Source organism: Streptopelia decaocto (genome assembly GCF_964273445.1).
Source record: "Streptopelia decaocto genome assembly, chromosome: 23".
Lineage (NCBI taxonomy): Eukaryota > Metazoa > Chordata > Aves > Columbiformes > Columbidae > Streptopelia > Streptopelia decaocto.
Window position 1 is genome coordinate 1,793,009 of NC_138678.1, and position 15,668 is coordinate 1,808,676.

Genomic DNA, 15,668 nt, shown 5'->3' on the forward strand with positions numbered 1-15,668 from the left:
GGGATGCCTGCTCTGGTGGGGATCAGCTTAAACCTCCCGCTTGTGTTCCTCGGCATTGAATTATTTCTGCAGCGCCCTGTGGGGCGACTGCCTTGGGCCGTTTGGTTGGGGTATGGGAGCTCAGAATGAGGGGAACACGCTGGAAGAGCTGGGAATTTGCATTGGCTTTTCTCTGGGCATCAGCTTTGAAACGCTGGGCACCGCGTTGGCGTTGCTGGGTCTGTCTGCAGCGCCAGCTCAACCTTCTCCTCCAGCCCAGACTTGTTTGCCATCCACGCTGACTCAAGCCTACGTGGATCCGGGCTCAGCCCAGCGCTGGGGTCATGGCGAGGAACCGCGTTCTCCTGGCCTGGGTGCACGAAATGCAGGTGAGGCTGAGTGTAAAAAGCCCCGTTTGACACCGATGTGCTGAGTGTGGTGTTTGGATAGTGTGGACATGTCGAGTCACCTCCCCCGGCCAGGCTGGGCTCATGGAGGCAGCTCTGTGAATGAGGGCTGGGATTATCTGCTCTGTCTCCCGCGTGCAGTCAGATGACCAGACCCTTCGAAATGGATTTGATAGCCTTAATCGGTTTAATATGAACTTTGTTATCCCCACAGATAAATGTTATTCCTCTCCCACAATAGCTGCTGGTCTGTTTTGCTCACGATCAGGCTGTGCTGCACCTGCTGTCGGGAAGGGGCTCCCAGGCTTTCCCCCTTATTTTGGGGGCAGCAGCTCCCGTGTGTCCCAGGAGAGCAGGGGTCCGGCACACTTGCTTGTCCATGCTGTTGCCAGCCCAGTAAAGGACGGTGGAAGCGCATCCCGGTCCTCCCAGCAGCACCAAGCAGGTGAGTTTTCTTTCTTGGAGAGCTCGTGGCTGTCGATGAGGACACAGCTTTGTATTTATGCAGCGCCAGGACCAGCATCGCTGCCCTGATTTGCTTTGCGAGGAAGACTCTGGTTTGTGTTGTGTTTCTGTTCGAAGGACTCACGTCAAGGACCCTCCTGGTGAGGGTCACACCAGCCCTGGCACATGTTCAGCTCCTGTTCCTCCAACTCCGGCCTCCTGCAGGAGGGACAAACAACGCGAAATTCCCGGCCAGGACTCACTGAGAAAGTTGTTGTGGCCTCAGGTTTCAGGCTGCTGTCAGTGCCGAGAGGTTTGGGGATGGGGAGCGACACTTGGCTCCATCTGCCCTCCGCTAATCCCCAGACAAACGCAGCTCTCCCATCTGTGCAGCCGCAGCCAGCGAGCCCATCACACCAGCCACTTAATCTAAATGGCTTTGGCCAAAGATAAGGTCATTAATTACACTGGGATTAGAAAACAGTCCAGGCCTGGCGTGGCTTGGCTCGCCATCAGCTAAAGTCCTCGGTGCCCTGGCCTGGCTGAGCGTTTGGAGGTGTTCAGGTGGAGAAGAGAAGCTCCGGGGAGACCTTATCACACCTTTCTGTACTTAGTAGGGGCCCATAAGAAAGATGGGGACAGACTTTTGAGCAGAGCCTGTTGCGATAGGACAAGGAGTGATGGTTTTAAACTAAAGGAGGGAGATTCAGGCTGGACATGAGGAGGAATTGTTGCCCTGAGGGTGGTGAGAGCCTGGCCCAGGTTGGCCAGAGAGGTGGTGGATGAACCATCCCTGGAGACATCCCAGGCCAGGCTGGACGGGGTCTGAGCAACCTGAGCTGGTGAAGATGTCCCTGTCATGGCAGGGGGGGCACTGGGGGACATTTGAAGGTCCCTGCCCAGAGAGGTGACGGATTCCCCGCCGATGCCCCGGCCACGGTTCACAGGGGCTGCGGAGAAGCTGTGTCGCAAGAGCCTGAAAATGAAAGGAGCTGTTGGCCGGGTTGTGCAACACGGTGCGCATCCCGCGGGAGTTCGGTGGCTTTGGCGGCAAAGCCCGGGCGTGCGCGGCCAAATCCTGGCACCGGGCCTGGGAAATGCTGGTATCCAAAAGGTGGGGCGATGCCGGGTCTCCCCTCTCTTTGTCCGCTTCTTGTGCTGCCCGTGATCCCCCGAGGCTGCCGTGGCCGGGAGGTGCTGGGGGGTGCGGGGCCATGGGGGGCTGTGGGACCCTCCAGTGGGGGGGTCGGGAGCTCAGGGGCTGTGGGACCCTCCAGCACACCCCAGAGGCAACAGTCATTACCCACTGCACAGGTGGGGAAACTGAGGCACGGGGCCCCTGCCAGCGCGTGCTGCCAGCCCACGGGAGGGCTCTGGGGTGCTGGTGCCACACGGGGTGCCCATGGGCAGCATGGGGGGGGCGTGTGGGGGCAGCTGGGGGGGCTGGCAGTGCAGCAGCTGCCCATGGCGGGAAAGGTGGCGGGAAGGAAAGCGCCGGGGGGGCGGTGGGACAACAAACCCCGGGCGGGGATTTGGCGCTGTGCCCCGAGAGCCTGGCCAGGCGGGGGGAGCGCTGGGGTGTCCCTGAGGGGGGTGACGCAGCCCCCGCCGCGGGCTGGCGCAGGGCCCTGCGCTGCGGGTGCACGGCGGGGGGTCCCCAAGCTCGGGGGTTGCGGGTGGGGGCTGAGGGCCAGGGGGTCCCCTGTGGTGGGGCTGGCAGGAGCGGGGGGGGCCACTAGGGCGGCTTTGTCACGGTGTCACAGGGCCATCTGCCGGCAAAGGGACGGGCCCCGTGGCAGCCGCCATGGCCTCCAGCAGCTCCCAGTGCTCCCAGTCTGCAGCTGCTGGGGCAGGAGGGTGCCCTGGATGGGCTGGATGGGGAGCAGCTGGGGGGCCGCCCCACCTTGGGTGGCGCCATCCTGGGGACCAGCACTTGGCTGTAGTGCCCCTGAAGGCTCCTGGTCAGCAGCAGTGTCAGAGTGGCTGGGAGATGGGTCCCCAGGGTGTCACAGGGGGGGACGTGGTCCCTGGGGGGGGTCAGTCCCTGGGGTGACACAGACATGGTCCCTGGGGGGTTCAGTCCCTGGGGTGTCACAGATGGGGTCTTTGGGGGGTTCAGTCCCTGGGGTGTCACAGCCCCAGGTGCCACCAGCCGGTGCGGTGCAGGTTGGGACACGGCAGAGATGACCCTGCTCCAGCCACGAACAGATTAAATGTCATTTTATTTCACACCCCCCAAAAAAATGTAGAAAAGAAGAGGTGAGTGGAGATTTCGCCGCTCGTATTAAAAATCTCCCAGGTGTGACTGAGCCGTTTCCACCACTCCATGCGGATCCACAGGGATGTTTGTTCCTCCTCCGGGTGCTCGGGGACGTGGATGGGGCAAGGGTGACACCCACCCCTTTCCCCCTCCCCAAGGTGCCCCCAGTGCTGTCACTGGCCCCATCAGCACATCCCTACCTGTCTCCATCCTGCCCGGCCCCAGCACCCCCAGCACGGTGTCCCCGTGGCACCACTAGCACCTTGTGTCCAATAATTAGGCGCTGATTTGGGGGTGGGAAGTGGGGGGCAAGGAGCATGTTGAGGGGCGGCCTTGGGCCATTTTGATCTTTTGTTGTTGTTGCGTTTCTATGTATTCCTCATTGTCCCTTTTCCCTCTGTACAAAATGAGCGGAATGGTCATGGGTGTAGGTGACGCGGTGACGGTGCGCGGGGTCGGGCCGGCTCCGGTGCCCCCCCCGCGCTCACTGCAGCAGGGCCCGGATCTGTTTGGACGTGGTGTCATCGTTGAGGTGCCGAGTGGTGTACCTGGGCGGAGAGGGGACTGTCACACTGTCACCCGGCAGCACCCCGACCCGCTCTGTCACCGTCACCCCACAGCGCCATCAAGGATGCCACGCCCCCCCCCCCGTGTCCCCCAAACCCTGGCTCACCTCAGAGCATTCAGGAGCCCCTCGGTGCTGGTCGAAGGTTGATCTTTCAAGACTTTGATGCAGCCTTTCATCTGGAGGGGGAGTGAGAGAGGCAGTGAGCACCCAGACCTACCACAGGGGTCGATCCCCTTCCTCCCCATCCTCCTCCTCACTGCTTGGTAGGGGATGAATTCCCCTCTGGACCAGCTCAGAGATGTCCCCACAGGGGACATTCCAGGCATCACCACTGTGCTGGGATGGGTGGGATGGGTGTTCTCCCCCGCCATGGCCACTCACATCAATCTTAGAGGTCTTGGCGAAGGCCCCCACGGGGTGGACGTGGTCGTAGAGGATGATGACGCCGACCATCACCCGCATGCAGAAGAGGAGGGTCTCGGTGTTGGTGAAGCGGCTCCGGTACTCCCTGTGCCGGGAGAGGGGCTGGCTGAGCCCTGGGGGTGGCACAGGGGCCACCGAGACGTCCCCCTGTGTGGGGGGTACTCACGGGGTCTCCAGCATCACCCTGCAGACACAGGCCATGGTGCTCAGGCAGTCGGTCGTGTCCTCGATCGGGAGCGTCTTGTTCTGAAACCCAACAGGTCCCAGCTGCCACGTCCTCCCTGACCCCACATGATGCCCGGGGGGGTTCCCCCGCACCCTGAGGGTCCCCCTGGCCCCACTCACCTCCGAAACGAACTTGGTGGTGGCATTGCTGAGCGTTTTGAGCATGGGGGTGGCTTCGGCGTAGAAGAGAGACATCCTGTTGGCCATCTCATTGTTCACCTCGCTCTCCGCATCCAGCTGTAGGGGACAATGGGGACTTTTGGGGTGACTGACCCCCCCAGGCCATCGCTGGATGGGGGGGCCAGCACCGTTCTCTCACCTGCAGGTTGTTGATGCGATTTCGGCTGATGGTCCTTCTATAGTAGCTGAAGTCATTCTGGATGGCGGGGTTGGTCATCTGGCAGGGGGGTCTGGCATTAGGGTCGGGGTAGGGAGGCCACGGGGGAGCCTTGGGCGTCCCGTACTTGCTCATGGCTTTGCATAGTCCCAGTTTAGGAATCCCACGGGTCCCCACAGCCCCTGTCCCACCCAGGGGGGACATGGGGAGGTACCTTGAGCTCGTCAAAGCTGAGAGTGAAGTGCAGGATCTCTGCAAACTGCTTGGCTAAGGCTTGTTCCCGCTCGAGGTGCTGGGTCGGGGCGTACGGGGGGCTGGTGAGGGCCTCCAGCAGGCTCCGCAGGGCGTTCTCTGCGGACAAAGCGCTGCTGGTCCCCCCCTGCTCCCCTGCACCTCCCCAGCCCCACCTGGGGAAACTGAGGCACAGGGCAGCACCTGAGCACAGCCCATGGCCAGTGCTGCCCAAACCCTGCCTGCTCCTGCACCCGAGGAGGGATGCGGGGCAACGGGGGGATGCGGCGCAACGGGGGGATGCGGGGAAGGCGGATGTGGGCTCGGGGCGCTCACCCAGCCGCAGGGAGAACTCGTAGAAGCGCTTCAGCTTGGCGACAAGCGGGCAGACGGCGCTCCAAGCCCGCTCCTGCAGCCGCAGGTCCCCGGGGTTTTGGATGGCCTGTGGGGACGAGAGCAGCGGCGGCGTCCTGAGCCACGGCGGGTTGGGGGGCAGCGGGCGCCAGGGGCTGCACCCACCTCTCGGATCTCCTGCCCGGCGCCCGTGTAGGACTGCAGCTCGGCCAGCACGGCCTGCGCCTCCTCCAGCACCGCGTTCACCTGGTTCCACACCGCCGTCTCGGCCTCCGTCGGCTGCGCATCTGCAGGGCAGCGCCCCGGGGAGAGAAACCCGGAGGGCTCTGAGCGGGACCCCGGGGTGGCGAGAGCCTGGGTGGGGTGTCAGCACCCCGACCCCCGGCTCTCCCGCCAGCCCGCAGCCCTTCCTGCTGGGTTTTGTCCCCCCGGGTCGGACTCCTTGCCCAAATTTGAGCCAAGCCGTGGAGGGGGGGGTCAGGCGGGGGGTGTCCTGGCTGCCCTGCGACCGTTGTCCTGCAGCCCCAACAAGCTGCAAATTGCCCCAGGGAAGAGATGCGGAGCGATAGCTCCTGTCCCAGCGGCCGTGGGCCCCCCCTCCCCGGGGAGACCCCCGGGTGGAGAAGGTGCGGTGGGGGAAGGACATCGGGGATGGCTGCGATGGGATGGGTGACGGGGTACGAGAACTCAAAAATGGCGTGGATGTGGAGCTCAGAATTAAGTACGAAATGGAATTTAACTAAAATAAAAAGGAAAATAAAAATCCCATCTCACTTTCAAAGTCAAGGAAAAAATTAGGGCCTTGGTCAAGTTCGTTATAAGTCAACACTTTAAGAAGGTTCCCCATGTGAAACCTGCAAGAGAAGAAACAAGAGGAAAAGCAGCGTGATGGGGAGGTGGTGCGTGGGGAAGAGGTGCTGGGGGGGCAGGAGCCGGCGGCGGCCGGAGCCCCCGTGTCCTCCCCCCGCTGCTCCCGGGGGGCTCGGGGTGCTCCCGGCCCCGGCTGCAGCCTCTTCCCCCCTCGATGGCGATGAGCGCTGGCGGATGGGGTGATGGAGAGGAAGGAGCGATGGGGAGGAGAGAGCCGCCGGGCTCCGGCGAGGAGGGTGAGGTGCTGAGCGAGTCCCCAGAGTCTCGGCTATGGGTGTCCCCCCTCTAGCTGGGGGTCCTAGGGAGCCCCATAGCCCTGTCCCCACGCGGGGCTGCGGAGGGGGCTGCAGGCGGGTGGAGGTTGTTGCTGTCCCGAAGGATGCATGAGGAGCCCAGAAGGTCCCTCGCTGTGGGAACGGGGTGGCTGTGTGACCCCAGCCCCCCAACCCACCCCACAGCCCAGCCCTGGCTGTTTCAGCTATGCCGGTGCCGGGGACAATGTGTCTGTCCCCGCCGAGGTGAGCGGTTGCTGCTGCACTATTTCTACCCCCCTTGCTCTGAGCTCTGCCCAGGGGGAGGATGGGGCAGAGCGAGGAAGCAGGGGGCACAGAGCCATGCTGGGTCTGGCACCCCGCCTTGGTGGCCGTCACCTCCTGTATGCCCCCATGTCCAGCCTGGGAGGTCCCCAATCACGCTCTCCTGCCCCAGGGCCAGTGAGAAGCTGGGGTGGGGGGACCTGGGTCCCCGTCCCACGGGTGCAGGATGTGACCCCTGCGTCACCCCTCCCAGCACCTCAGGCAGCACAAATCCTTCCCTCCTCCTCCCCCGGCATCCAGGCTGTCCCCGCCGTGGCGGGGGACATGCCACATGGCCCCCTAGTGCCATGGACTGTTCCTGAAGTCCCCATGGGCAGGGACATATCCTGCATCCCTGCCACTCGGCCAGGGACATCTCCCTGTGCTTTCAGGTGGGGTATCTCTTCGTGTCCCACTCCCCTGCCCCACTCAGCCCTTTGTGGGGCACAGCCACCTGGGGATACCGGGGCTGCTTGGGGACACTGTGCCTGTCCCAATAGAGCAGCCCCGGTGGCAGTCCCGGGCCCCTTCCCACGCCCACCCTGCTCATGGGACTTACTTTCAAAATCCAGGAAAAAATGAGGACAGTTTTCTAAATCTTTGCCCAATACCTTTATCAGGTTGCCCATGGCCAGCAGACCTGAGCGAGAGAAACAGAACAGAGTGGAACAGCACGGGTGCCACCAGCCCGATGCTCCAGCACACCCGAGGCCCTGAGCACCTACCTGCACCCATCCCACCGGGCTCCGCGCCCCACGGCCCCAGCCCACACCCCTTAGCTGGGACTCGGGGTGTGAGCTCTGCTGAAACACGTTGGGGAGGGAAGCGGAGTGGGGGTTTGTGAGTGTTGGTGCTTCCTGTGGGTGCCCCTGGCTGCGCCGCCCCCCAAAACGCCCCGGTTCCCCCAGCCCAGCTGCAATGCAAAGCCGGGGGGCTGCCACAGGTGACACCTGTGGGGCTGCGCCGCTGCCCCTGGGTGACAGCGCTGGGCATCCCCACGGAGAGGGGAAGAGGCCAAGTGGGATTTCTGCCCCACTGACCCCGTTTGGGGGTCTGGTACCCACGCCAGAGCATCCCACCCACCCCACAGCCACGGGTCCTTACCTCAGTGCCTGGTGCGGTGGCTACGGCGGGATCAGGGGCTGTGCCACCCCCCTGGGTCACTTCATGGGCCAGCAGGGACCTGCAGGCGGGAGGATGAGCTCTGAGCTCACCCCGGGGGTGACAGTGGGACACTGGGTCCCCCCACGCTGGCTCGCAGCCCTGCACATCCCCACCAGCCTTCACCTGGTTTGCTTCAATCATTTTATTATTGCCAGAAGCCGCTGGGAGCTTCCCCGGGCTGCGGCGCTCTCCACCGTGTCACCGGGCACTGCACCCCCCGGGGAAACCTGCCGGCCTGGGGACAGCCCTGGGTGCTGGGGGGACTCTGGGATGCCCGGGGCAGCCCCAGAGGTGGGAGATTCACACCCGCTCTGCTCAGGCACTTGCAGAAACGCCGTGACCGGTGTCCTCGCGCCCGTGCTGCGGTTGTCCTTGATGGGCGACTCGGGGCTGGGATTTATCACCGCTGAATTCTGTCTGTGCCCAGGGAGGGGCACGGATGGGTCCCCATGGTCCCCAGCATGGGGACACCCCAGCATGAGGCCTGAGCTGTGGTTTGGGGGTTGGGTGACCCCCCCAGCCACACCCGAGGTGGCCCTGGGTTTTGTCCTTCCCTGCAGTGGCCTCCCAGCACCCCAGCCCTGCTCAGCACCCGCTCCTCTCTCTGCTCCCCATGAGCATCCTGCTACATGGGGACCCCACGGTGGGTGTCACCTCCATGGGGACATCCCAGCTGACGGGGAGAACCACCCCCCATGCTCCAGGCAGGGCTGAATCCTGCACCCAGGAGCATCGCTCCCTCCCAGGAGCAGCAAAGCCCCTGGATCTGTCTGTCCCCGTGTCACCCGGGGCTGTTTTGCGGCTGTGTCCCTTTGCATCGCCATGGGCACCGCAGCCTGGTGCAGCACCGCACCCGCGGCCAGAGCCTGGCTGCCCCTTCCCCTTGGCTTGGTTCTGCACCCCACAGCCCCCCCTGCCCACTGGGTGCCCACCGACTGCTGAGCTGGTGCCCACTGTCACCACCAAGCCTCCCCTGTCACTGTCCCCAGCCCTGGCCGCGCTGGCATCGCCGCAGCCGCTGCAGGGTTGGACGCGCGGTACCTGGAGGATTTTTTTTGGGGGGGCACATCATCCAGATGCTGCCCCAGGATCAGCCAGGGCACCCCCAGCCCTGCCCAGCGTGGGGTTGGGGCTTCCCAGGGTTATCACCCCCCCACACTTTGGGGACATCCCTGGCTGGAGGGAGGCAAGAGGCTGAGCCCCCCCGAGCGGGTGCCGGGGGCCTGGCTACGGCTGCGGGCGAGCGGCAGATTTACCGCAGGGCTGCCGGGGTGCGGAGCCGCAGCACCCAGGCAGCACCGGGAGCACCCAACCATGCACCCGCACCCACCCGGGGACACCGCGGGGCTGCAGCATCCCGGGGGACACACTCTGCACACACCCCATCACTCCCAGTCCTGGGGGTGCAAAGGAATAGGGGCTCCCGCGAGGGGCTGCTGCCAGTTTGGGTCCCCAGGGGAGGCAGCCAGTGGCTCCCACAGCCCCCCCTCCGCTCTCAGGCCTGGTGACATCCCTGTCCCTGTCCCCCATGCTCACCGTGGCGGTGGGGAGCTCGAGGCGTGGGCAGGCGGTGGCCGCGGCCGAGCGTCTGCGGATGCCGCCGGAACGCGGGGTGCCGGGGACGAGCCCCCGCCGCGCGCGTGAGCCGCCCTGCGCCAGCTGCCGAATGCACCACAAAGACCACCATGGCCCCCCCGCCCCACGCCACTGGTGACGGTGACGTCTCAAGTGTGAGGGAGACGGGGACGCTTAACCCCCTGCGTGCCGAGCCGCAAACCTCTGCAGCCTGCTGGGATCAGGGCTCTGTGTCCCACCGGGGTGCTGCTCTTGGGTTTTGGGGGACACAGTGACACCGCCTGGGTGCCTGACCCCCCCGGCAGAGCCAGTCAGCTCCTGGCAGCCCACCTTCAGCAGGGAGAAGGAAGCCCCACATTTTTCTTCCCCCCTGCCCCAGCTCATGGATGGCACTTCTGCCCAGCATATCACTGGGAAATGGGGGATTTGGAGGAGTCGCACTGTCCCCAAGGTCCCCCCCATTGGGCACAGCCCCCCAGGCTGTGCCAGTGCAGCCCGTAGCCGCTGGGGGAAGCTGCAGTCCTTTGCATTCAGCAGCGTCACTGGATAATGAGATTTTTTCGGAAGCTGCGAGGCCCCGGCAGCTCAGCACCCCAGGGCAGGGGGCTGGGGTGACACTGTGCAGGGGTGGGGACCAACGGGCTGTCACAGAGCCAGCGCTGTCTGCAGAGCCGGCCCCCCCCCGGTGCCCCCTCCGCAATCCCAATGTCCGGTTTGAGCCTGGGCTCACGTCAGGGTTTGGGGTGCCCCGATCTGGGTGCTGGGCTCTGCTGGGTGCTCCAGCCCAGGTACTCAGGGCCACCAGTGCCACAAGCCATGCATGACCCTGGGCATTTCCCCAGCATGGGGACTCGGGGTGTTGCAGCCCCAAGAAGCTGGACACCCCCGTACCCCACCGCTGCCCTTGTCCCCATCCCTGGAGGGTCCCTGTCGCACCCCCGGCCTGGCGCTTCTGCATCTCTTCCAGCCACCCCTTGCCCCTTCAGCACTCCCTGTTCCATGAGCTGAGCTGTGCCGGTCTCAGCCCTGGCAGCCATGCTACTTCAATTAAGCCCTCATTAATTTTTCAGTTCCCCTGTGCACCCTGAGCGCAGGCGGTTTGCAGCAGCGCTAATTGATGTCTTCTCTACTTAAGTAAGTAAGAACCAGCAGTGGGTTGCCCAGCCGGTGCAGGGGGGGCTCATCCTCCCCTGCTCTTGGGGAGGCTCATGGAGAGGCTTTGGGGCCAGACGGAGCCACACGGAGCCACGTGCCCGGTGGAGGCTGCTGGAGTGACCTGAAAACCATGGGGCTGAATGAGCCCAGGATGGGTGGGGATCCAGCGCTGGACAGGGGCACGGCGCAGGGATGCCGTGTCTACCCAGGGAGGGGTCCCAGCCGTCCTGCCCCTGGGGTGGGCGGGTGCTGGATCCCTGCAGCGCTGCTGTGTATAACACAGCTGCAAATATTTGTGTCTTTTTGTAAACCAGCCCTCTCTCACCTCCGGTTGGGGCAGTTTCCAGCCACCTCCGCAGCGAGGGTGGGTGCACCCCAGAGCAGGGCTGGTCCAGGGGGATGCTGAGCCATGGGGAAGGGCAGAGTACCCCATGGCACCCCCCAGACTGGATGGGGACCAACCGTGGCTGGATGGAGACATCACGCTGGACTCAGTGGCCACCAGCTGCAAAGGGTGCTGCGGACAGGCCCGGGTGGCACCAGGATCACAGCGGGATGGCCAAGGTCACTGGGAAGAGCTGCCAGCGATCACCATGGAAACGCTCCATGTTTGGTTCTGGAGATCAGAGTTCTGGAGATTGGAGAGGTTTTCTCAGCCCTTTCTCTGCGCTTCAGCCACAGCTCTGCCCAGCCAGGAGGACCAAGGTGTGTCCAAGTGTCCCCTCCATGCACGCAGTATGGGCCCTGCTGGTGTCTGCCAGCCCTCAAATGCACCAAGGGGATGCTTTGGGATCAGCCACCAACAGGAAGAGCAGCCAGAGGTGGGTGATCAGGGCAGGGGGAGGAGGAGGAGGAGGAAGCACCGAAAGCAGCAACAGAGAGTGGCAGAATGGGCAGAGAGTGCAGTGGGGCTCTGCTCAAGGTTGGGGACCAGGCAGTCACCTCCAGGCAGGCAGAGCTGGCAGCATCCCTGGTGCTGAACCCAGCATCCCGCCCTGCATCCCGGTCCCAGCATCCCGCCCTGCATCCCGGTCCCAGCATCCCACCCCGCATCCCGGTCCTGGCATCTTTCCTGCGTCCCGGTCTCCGCCGCCCCCCCGCATCCCCTCTATATTTCCCTCCAGCATCCCTCAGTATCCCAGTCCCCGTTTCCCTCCCAGCATCCCAGTACCCTCCCAGTATCCCACCTCTCCCCCCCGCCGCGGCCCCACCCTGCTGATTGACAGCTCTCCCAGCCAACAGGCGGGCGTTGCCGCGGGGGGGGCCGGGCGGCCCGCGGTTACAAGAGCGGCGGGAGCGGCGCGGGCAGAGCCGGCCGGTGGAACCGCGGCCCCTCCGGTAGCGGCCCCGCAGAACCGCCGCCTGCCCGCGCCGTACGACAGGTAAGGACGGCCGGAGCCGCTCCCCTCCGGGGCTGGGAGCCGGTTCCCCGGTGCGGAGCTGCCGTTGGGGCAGGTGCTCGGAGTCGGTTGTAGCGGTTGTGGGGGCCGGTGTCGCGGAGCTGCCCCCGGGTGGGCAGAGCAGCCCCTGCACCCGCGGATGCTGCTGCTCCCAGCCCGGCCGCCCCATCCATCCCCCGGGCTGGGTCCTGTGCCCTTTCCCTTCTCCCTCCCCGGGTGCTGGAGGATGGGTGCCCTGTGCTGCCCAGGGTGCAGACCCCACTCTGTCCTGTTTTGGGACCAACAGCCAGTGATTGATAATGATATTTGTGCTTTGAGACGAGCAGTTTGTGTCAAGCGTGTGGTGGCTCCAGCAGCTGTCCCTGCTGTCCCTGCCCTGGTGTGGCCTTTGCCAGGTCGTGCTTGGAAAAGGGAGTCGAGGTCTGTGGACCAAAGGATGCTCTTCCTGAGTCCTGGCCTCTTTGAGGGCTTCACTTGCAGGACAATGTGTGCTGTTTATAGCAAAGGTCGTTGTTGCTGTTTCCTCCAGAGCTGCCCCTTGTGCAGGTGGGAGGCTCCATCCACCTGCCAGTGTGGTGGTGGGAGATGCGGGAGGACACGAGCACGGGACATGGTGGGGACTGATCGGTCGCTGCGGGTTAGAGCTGGACTGTGGAGCTGGGAGGGCTCACGTGGCTCTGCAGCCAAGCTGGGGATCGCTGGAGGAGCGTTGTGCTCCGTGGGCGTCCGGACGCTTCCTCGGCTCTGGCTGCCGAGGGGTGGTGGGTTAAGCGCTGCCGCGGCAGACGGTGACAGATGCTGGTGGGATGATGGGGCAGGAAGCAGCCTCTGCCTGCGGGATTAGCTGGGAACGAGGATGGCTGGGCGCATGAGGAGCCCCACAAGCTGGAGGAAGCTTGTGCCCACCCCAGGGTACCCCCATGTCCCCTGAGCCCACATGGCCAGGAAATCGGATGCTTGGAAGAGAGATAGCGCTTGGTCGGGCTCCAGGTGAACTTCTACTCAACTTTCTCTATGGAGAGAGAAGCTCCAGGAACTCTGGGCGAACCATCTGCTGCTCGGGCTGAGTGGCGCCGGCAGCCAAGGCTGCGTGGGAGCGGGCACGGCGTGTATCCGAGCAGCTCCGCGTCCTGCCCACGCAGCTGCAGGCTTGCCAGAGCTCCAGCACGCCGCTCCGCAGGCAGCAGAGCCGGCCTCACCGGGGCTGGCGGGGCATCGCCGCCACCGGCTGGATGCGGCAAGTCGGGTGGTGCCAGGGGGGTTTTCACTGCTTTAATGGGAGACTCGGTAACCTCTTCTTTGTCCCATCCTTACAGAGGGCAGCTGGACATCATGGTCTGGTAAAGGCCACATGAGGAGGAGTTCTGGGTCTTCAGCTGGTTTTTGAGTGTTTTTTTGTAGCCCAAAGGGAGCCAGCCTAGGAAATGGGGGCCTCAAGTTGCCCCAGGGGAGGTTGAGGTTGGATTTAGGAACAATTTCTTCCCCAAAGGGCTGTGGGGCATTGGAACAGGCTGCCCAGGGCAGTGCTGGAGTCACCATCCCTGGAGGGTTGGACAGACCGAGATGAGGTTCTCAGGGACATGGGGCAGTGCCGGGGGTGGGTTAATGGTTGAACTTCATGACATTGATGATGGAGCAGGGCCTGGGAGCCCCAGCCCTCGCTGTGCCCGATGTGAAGGAGCCATGTGGTGTTTTCCCTCCCAGGGGCAGCCATGGGCAAGCAGAACAGCAAGCTGGCCCCAGAGATGCTGGAGGATTTGGTGAGGAACACGGAGTTCAGCGAGCAGGAGCTGAAGCAGTGGTACAAGGGCTTCCTCAAGGACTGTCCCTCCGGTATCCTCAACCTGGAGGAGTTCCAGCAGCTCTACATCAAGGTGGGGTCTAGATGGGGTGCTGAGTGATGCCTACGGGGCTGGAGCACCCTGTTCCTGCCAGGGCAAGGGTGCTGCTTTGGGTGCACTGTTCTTCTCCTCCCTGTTTTGATGTCTCTCTTCTACCCACCCTGCAGTTTTTCCCTTACGGAGATGCCTCCAAGTTTGCTCAGCACGCTTTCCGCACCTTTGACAAGAACGGCGATGGGACCATCGACTTCAGGGAGTTCATCTGTGCCCTGTCTGTCACCTCCAGGGGCACCTTTGAGCAGAAACTCAACTGGGCCTTTGAGATGTATGACCTGGATGGGGATGGCAAGATCACACGCTTAGAGATGCTGGAGATCATTGAGGTATTGGTGCTTAAAATCAGCAGGGATAGCTTGCTTTTTCCAGACTTTTCACAACTATTGGGTCCCTTTTGGCACAAAATAATGAGTTTTCCTGCCCAGAGCCTTGTCCAAAAGGTACCCTGTATGTACCTGGTTGTAGTTGTGAAGCAGCACAGCTTGTACCAGCAGCTAACTGGGTCCCAGCAGAGCAGCAATCCTGTCCCTGCCTTGTGCTGGGACCTTCTGCCCATCCAGCATTCCCACTCTGGTACTTTGCTTCTCTTCTTGCTCCAGGCCATTTACAAGATGGTGGGGACTGTGATCATGATGAGGATGAACCAAGACGGGCTGACACCTCAGGAGCGTGTTGACAAGATCTTCGCAAAGATGGACAAGGACAAGGATGACCAGATCACCCTGGAGGAGTTCAAGGAGGCAGCGAAGAGTGATCCCTCCATCGTCCTCCTCCTGCAGTGCGACATGCAGAAATAAAGCCCTGGGGCTCATCGCTGGACTGGCTGCACCAGCCTCTGCCCCCCATGGTGGTTTCATCCTCATTTGCTGCTCAGTCTCCCTGTTCCCACTTGGTGTGAGCCACATTCCGTCCCTCCTGCTGCCCATCCGCCTCCGCTCCCAGCTGTGTCCTGGGCAGCCCACAGGCTGTAGCTCTCCCTTGATGGGTAGAGCCTGTTCTGGATATTGCCAGCTTGAGGTCACCCCCAAATCAACCCTCTCCCATCCTGGAGCTGGACTCCCTGCAGCCGATGGCGAGTGTCCTGCTTCCCCAGGGCCAACTGTCCCCACATCCCTGCTGCTTTCCCCCACTGCTCCACCCAGCCCATTTCCTGATCCCCCGTCATTGCTTGTGATGCCTCCAGGGAGGCTGAGAACTCCCAGGTCCTGGCCCTGCTCTCTCCTTCACTGGAGAATGGCCAGAGTTGCTCAGGGGACTATAGGGGACAGCAGAAGTGTTCAAGGCCACCTGGATGTGTGGCCAGGGTCTGACCCAGAAGCCAACTTCTACCCCATGACCCATGTGAGCTGGCAGAGCAAGCGGGTGACGTCCACGAGTGGCTGACCTCCACAAGTGAGTGATGTCCATGAGCTGGTGACCTCCACAACAGCCCTGGCAGCATCTTGGATGCTTTGCGGAGTTTCTGGTCTTCCTGGATATTGAGGTGATGCCTGGGGTCCCAAATTGAGGGCAGGGGCTGCTCAACTCCTCCCTGGGGTGAGGTCGGGAATGTCGTGGTGCTACTGATGGGTCCTGGGTTGGGGCTGTGGAGAGGTGCGGATGGGTCCTGTACTTGCTGAGCCTCCTGACAAGGCTCTGAGGCCATAAGAAACATGTCTGTCTCCTTACTCCCCCGCCATTCCAGCCTGCTGCCTCCATCCCTCCTGCCCCAGGACAGGAATATTGTCACGGATCAGTATTTAGCCTGCACGTTGTGGTGTTGATGACTGTAATACCTGTTAGGAGATAGTGAAGTTGTTATCT

General features: G+C 63.2%; 2 protein-coding genes across 4 annotated transcripts; one reads left to right on the forward strand and one right to left on the reverse strand.

The window, feature by feature from the left end:
- Positions 1 to 3,265: 3,265 nt before the first annotated feature.
- Positions 3,266 to 7,302, reverse strand: LOC309449441 (CYFIP-related Rac1 interactor A-like; the record flags this gene model as incomplete). Of its 3 annotated transcripts, none has more annotated exons than XM_082071559.1 (10): positions 3,266 to 3,638; positions 3,764 to 3,834; positions 4,040 to 4,166; positions 4,248 to 4,327; positions 4,427 to 4,543; positions 4,626 to 4,703; positions 4,858 to 4,994; positions 5,211 to 5,316; positions 5,394 to 5,515; positions 7,233 to 7,302. In XM_082071559.1, the coding sequence occupies 10 exons, from the start codon at positions 7,300 to 7,302 to the stop codon at positions 3,575 to 3,577; spliced, it is 972 nt and encodes a 323-aa protein (XP_081927685.1). In that variant the 3' UTR covers positions 3,266 to 3,574. The 3 variants fall into 3 exon arrangements, with proteins under 3 accessions (XP_081927685.1, XP_081927684.1, XP_081927686.1); XM_082071558.1 differs by lacking the exon at positions 7,233 to 7,302 and adding an exon at positions 6,003 to 6,181; XM_082071560.1 differs by lacking the exons at positions 4,626 to 4,703; positions 7,233 to 7,302 and adding an exon at positions 6,003 to 6,181.
- Positions 7,303 to 11,863: 4,561 nt separating this feature from the next.
- HPCAL4 (hippocalcin like 4) lies at positions 11,864 to 14,662 on the forward strand (the record flags this gene model as incomplete). Its single annotated transcript, XM_082071571.1, has 4 exons — positions 11,864 to 11,949; positions 13,672 to 13,841; positions 13,976 to 14,191; positions 14,465 to 14,662. The coding sequence occupies exons 2-4, from the start codon at positions 13,680 to 13,682 to the stop codon at positions 14,660 to 14,662; spliced, it is 576 nt and encodes a 191-aa protein (XP_081927697.1). The 5' UTR covers positions 11,864 to 11,949; positions 13,672 to 13,679.
- Between the last annotated feature and the right edge of the window lie 1,006 nt (positions 14,663 to 15,668).